The sequence below is a fragment of the Macrobrachium nipponense genome, chromosome 22, assembly GCF_015104395.2.
Source record: "Macrobrachium nipponense isolate FS-2020 chromosome 22, ASM1510439v2, whole genome shotgun sequence".
NCBI lineage: Eukaryota > Metazoa > Arthropoda > Malacostraca > Decapoda > Palaemonidae > Macrobrachium > Macrobrachium nipponense.
The window spans coordinates 60,604,892-60,610,545 of record NC_087213.1 but is presented as its reverse complement, the minus strand read 5'-3'; the positions used below and the strand labels follow the sequence as shown (position 1 = coordinate 60,610,545).

At 35.8% G+C, this 5,654-nt stretch overlaps 1 protein-coding gene across 1 annotated transcript in view; it reads right to left on the bottom strand.

Annotated features, from left to right (window-relative positions):
- LOC135198287 (uncharacterized protein DDB_G0271670-like) overlaps positions 1-4,199 on the bottom strand; it is a 7,009-nt gene extending 2,810 nt beyond the window's left edge. Inside the window, exon 1 of the mRNA XM_064225858.1 lies at positions 3,652-4,199. Within this exon, the coding sequence (XP_064081928.1) occupies positions 3,652-4,199 (548 nt within the window). The remainder of the gene's footprint in view (positions 1-3,651) is intronic.
- Positions 4,200-5,654: the final 1,455 nt, after the last annotated feature.

The following is a 5,654-nucleotide window of genomic DNA, read 5'->3' as shown; positions in this document are numbered from 1 at the left end:
ATATGTATATATATACACAACACATACATACATACATACATACATACTCTCTCAGCGTTGGCAATTGGGTAATTGCTTTCGTTTCTCTCCTTTTGTGTTCATAATCGTAACCCTGAATAGTAACATTAAATATGCATGTAGTATATCTTACTTAAAAAAAATTAACATTTGCAAGCTGTCCTTGCTTGTCGGTTTAAACAGAGTTACATAAAGAGAGAGAGAGAGAGAGAGAGAGAGAGAGAGAGAGAGAGAGAGAGATATTGTATGTTATAAGATTATTTTTACTTTGTGGATCTTTCCTATCTCTCTGATAGAAATCATTTATACCTACAGCATGCTTTTATTTTAGGGTTGGTATTTAATGAAAAATTTATCTATTTTTGTTAAATCTACTACAGTCAGACCTTACGAACAAATAACAGTTACAGTAAAAGGAAAAGTTCAATTAGTGCTTGCAGAATAATCGTAAAGGTTTGCATACTAGAATTATACATATATGTGTATTTTAATGTATGAATTTTTATCACATCAGGTGATATCGTGATTCATATACATGCATTGAGCTACTAATGTCCTTTAATATCCAATTCGCTTTACCATCGGAATTAATTCCGAGATAGAACGAATTGGATACTAAAGGAGATTTATAGATAATGCATGTATATAATGTGTATATATATTCCGAGGTAGAGTGAATTAGATATTAAAGGACATTGGTAGCTCGATGTATGTATATGAATCACGTTTATATATATATATATATTATATGAATGTATATGTATGTATGTATTATATATATATATATATGTGTGTGTGTGTGTGTGTGTGTATGTATAGTATGTATGCATGTATATATATATTATATAATATATATATGTATATATATATAATATAGATAAATATACATAATATATATATATAAATTTATATATATGTCATATATATATATAATATATATCTATATATATAAATATATACATATATGAAATTATATATATTATATTAATATATAAAATTATATATATATATAAATATAGTGTGTGTGTGTGTGTGTGTGTGGTAGGAAATAAAGTATTACAAACGAGTGTTGCATAAAATGTCAAGTTGACCTCTTACGTAGATAAATGTGACACGTTTTATGCAATGGTTCAAGTTGGGATGCAACACAGAGGAGTTTAAGATGACATGTCATACAGAGTGGTCCAACTTGAGATATTTAGGGTGGGTCAAAGGTGAGACGTGTTTTTAGTTAATTGTGTTTAAATGTTGTGTGTGAAGTGGTAATTGTCTTTTTAGGTTATACCTACAATGCATCTGTATTCATTTCCCCCTTCTTATAATTATTTTTTGCGTTATTTAAGTTACACTCTAATTAATAAAAATTACAAGGTTTAGGGACAGTTTACGAATTGGCTCTGTTCATTTCTAAAATTTTGGGAAGTTATAAAAAGTTTCTTCCAATTCCCTCCTATCACATTTGTTTCTTTCAGCTCTATAGAAAATTGGTTGTTGTTAATGTTCAAATAATTCTAACTTATAGAACAATTCAATAGTAATGTAAATGACATCTTATATCAGTCAGCCCGATTAAGATTAACGCACGTTGCTATGCGTCGTGATTTCCTTAACCTTAGGCTGTGTGTGTGTGTGTGTGAGAGAGAGAGAGAGAGAGAGAGAGTGAGAGAGAGAGAGAGAGGGAGAGAGAGAGATAATTGAATCCGTTTTTTGTCATTTGGATTAGCTTACTTGGAAGGGTCTGCCTTTTAATTATGAAACTCAACCATATCCTATAAAAAGGATATTTGTATTATTCAGTTTCTCTACTAGATTTCTTTTTACAACATTCAGATGTCTCTCTGTTCACGTCGTCGATATTTAATGTCACTGTTTTAAGTCCGGGTTTTATTTCTGTTTTTAGTAGGATTAAATAAATAAGTTGCTTGTGAATTTTTACGAAAAGTTTACCAAATGTCGGCCTAGTGACTGGCAACAGTTCGTTAAGTTTCGATGGCGATCCCGATCTGAATGAGGAACTCGGGGAGAGAGAGAGAGAGAGAGAGAGAGAGAGAGAGAGAGAGAGAGAGAGAGAGGCGGAGCAGCTTAGCTTGGATTTGAGAAATCCACTTCAATGGAGATTTACGAAATGCGAACGCTTTGATTTTGCTGTCTTTCAAGGTCGTTTCCTTAAGTGGTAATATAGTTTTAGTGGCTGATGTAGTTACTGTCTTTATTGTTTTTCCTAGTTCTACCTGCATTATTAATTCATTTCCTGCTTTTTCGTGCCAACTTTAACTCGTTATCACAATGACCAACATAAGGATCACAAGAATCATTTCAGATGCCTTCTTTAATCTTCAGTCATGTGCCAAGTATGGCGATGATATTAGCACCCTGAAACATGAAATTCAGTTGAGGTTATGATCAGCGTTACTGACAGAATATTATATAAGTATAACTCTAGGTCATGAATAGTGTTACTTACAGAAGTTATACTGATATAACTTCTGTAAGTAACTCTAATCACGACGTAGAGTTACTTACAGAAGTTATATCAGTATAACTCTAGATCATGATTAGTGTTACTTACAGAAGTTATGTCAGTATAACTCTAGGTCATAATTAGCGTTACTTACAGATGTTAGACTGATATAACTTCAGTAAGTAATACTCATATGCCTTAGGGTTAGTTACTGAAGTTATATCATACTGATATAATTTCTGTAAGTAACTCTAGGTCATGATTACCGTTACTTTCAGAAGTTATGTCAGTACGATTCAGTCAGTTGCTCCCCATTTGCCTTAGACTCAGATTATATTATTTGTTGAAAAGGTGGTACTATATACTTAGATGCTTTAGGTGATGTTATGTAAAAAGAACCAGACATAATTTTAACAAAATTCTAGTCCAAGATTCTATATTTCACATTTATTATTTCTTTCGTTACTGAAAGTATCTGTTGCCTTAGGGTCTTCGTAAATTGATATAGGAAATGAAGACAAAAGGCGTTTTAAAGAATATTTTCTGTAGGGCAACCTATGTAAAGGATTAATTAATCTTACCTACCCCTTCGCAGAGCTTGAAGAACAAGGCCCCGTGATGGTACGAGATGACCTTAATCTAACAACATTAGCAGTGGCCTCAAGTACTCATTAGACTAGCTTAGTTTTCCAGATCATACCACATGCACACGCGCACGCACGCACGCAATCGCAGACTGGAAAAAAAATAAAAATAAAAAAAACAGTCCGGACCCCTCCTGGCAATTTAAGAAATACATCAGCATTATGAAGAAACAATAGCGCTTGAAGCTCAACGCCCTAGAGATTAGACATGTAGAGTGGGGGGAAAAATACGCCATTGTCTGAAACGTAAGCGGTAAACCTTGATAATTTCTCCTCCTGAGGGATTTGCTTGGAAAAGCACTGTGGACTGAGTATTCGTCATGGAACCTGGAAGAAGAAGAAGATGGTGGAGGAGAAAGAGGAAGAGGAAGGAGGAGGAGTAAGTGGAGAAGGAGGTAGAGGAGGAGAAGAAGAAGAAGAAGAAGAAGAAGAAGGAGGTTGGGGATGAGGAATAGGTAGAGGAGGAAGAAGAAGAGGAGGAGAGGTTCTTGGAGGATGAGGAGGAGGTAGAGAAGGAGGAGGACGAACTGAAAGAGGTAGAGTAAGAAGCAGGAGGAGGTAGAGGAGGAGGAGGGGGAACTAGAGGAGGTAGAATAAGAAGCAGGAGGAGGTAGAGGAGGAGGAGGTAGAGGAGGAGGAGGGGCAACTAGAGGAGGTAGAATAAGAAGCAGGAGGAGATAGAGGAGGAGGAACTGGAGGAGGTAGAGTAAGAAACAGGAGGTAGAGGAGGAGGAGGAGGTAGAATAAGAAGCAGGAGGAGGTAGAGGAGGAGGAACTGGAGGAGGTAGAGTAAGAAACAGGAGCAGGAGGAGGAGGAACTGGAGGAGGTACAATAAGAAGCAGGAAGAGGTAGAGGAGGAGGAGGAGAAGGAACTAGAGGAGGTAGAGTAAGAAGCAGGAGGAGGTAAAGGAGGAGGAACTGAGGAGGTAGAGTAAGAAACAGGAAGAGGTGAAGAAGTAGGTAAAGGAGTAGGAGGAAGAAGAGGTGGGGAAGTAGGTAAAGAAGTAGGAGGAGGAGGGGGAGGAGGAGGAGGCGGAAGAATGTGTGTTATTGTCTGGGAGCAAGCAGTAAACATCGATAATTTCCTCGGAGGGTAAAGCGGAAAAATGTTGTATCATGTTTTGATTGGGGTTCTAATGACAGCGTTGGCACTTTCGCCATTATAGCTTTTACACGCTAGCTGCTCTAATCGGGGACGAAAATTACGGATTGCGAGCGAAATATTACGTGATTTAAGCCCCTCCCCCCTTAATAAATTTGACCCGTGTGGGTTTGCTTTGTAGGTCCCTAGAAATGTGTGTCAGTGGCTTCATCAACAACGTAGTTACAAAGCGAAGAAGGAAATAACGGTGACAAATGGGAGATAATCTTTAATGAAGGAACGTGTGGAAATGAAAGGGGGTATTATTCCTGAAGTAATTTTCTCTTTCTCTGTTATACCCTTTCTTTTCGAAAGTGAATTATGGCTTCCGAATGCTATGGCGATGTCTTGCGTTGATCCGGTAGTTTTTAAGTTTGAATCTGGATTATTATTATTATTATTATTATTATTATTTTTATTATTATTATTATTCTGTATTGACATGACACTCGTCATGGCTTGCGAATGCTATGGCGATATCTTGTCTTGGTCCGATAGTTTTTAAATTTGAATCCGGATTATTATTATTATTATTATTATTATTATTATTATTATTATTATTATTATTATTATTATTATTATTATTATTATTATTATTATTGAAATGGCACTCGTCACATACGAATGTGAGCTATGTCTCTCGTTCTTTTTGTTCATTGTTAATTCATAATGATTCAGCATATACATAGTTGAATGAACGGATAGAAGGAACGGTTGGCTCAGAGATAGAAACCTCCCCCCACCCTCTCTCCCCCATCTACCTCTCTCTTAAACTCCCAAACCCCCCACCCTAAACATACCCTCATGCTGAAATCGTACATTGAGTGAACTACTCGCACATGACGTCACAATGAAGATGAGTGGTTTTGAGTGCTTCTTTGCAATTAGCAATTACAGCAGACGAGAGAGATACGTCATTAATGATCCCAAGATGGTGTCGGTGTTTACAAGATTAGTGCTTCGTGTTTTTTTGATGAACTATGAGGGACTTGAAGACCAACTTTTCTCCGTTCATTGAATTTATACTCACTCGCCTTGTTTACTTGGAAAATAGTGGTATTTAAGTAGTGGGTTTATCCTTCAATAGAGTTAATTTGTTATTCCTTCAAGATCTGACGGGGCGTTGGGGCGCATTAAGTGCATTGCAAGTTTTGTGGACATATATATATATAATATATATATATATATATATATATATATATATATATATATATATATATATATATATGAGTGTGTGTGTGTTTGTATGTGTGCACTTGTAAAGTAACGCACACCTTCAAATGGGTGCATGCGAAGATGCCTCTTAAGTAATATATATTAAAGAAACTTAACAATTACATTTGATTTTACCAGTTGAAGAATATTAAATATATCCTTTAATTCATAGAG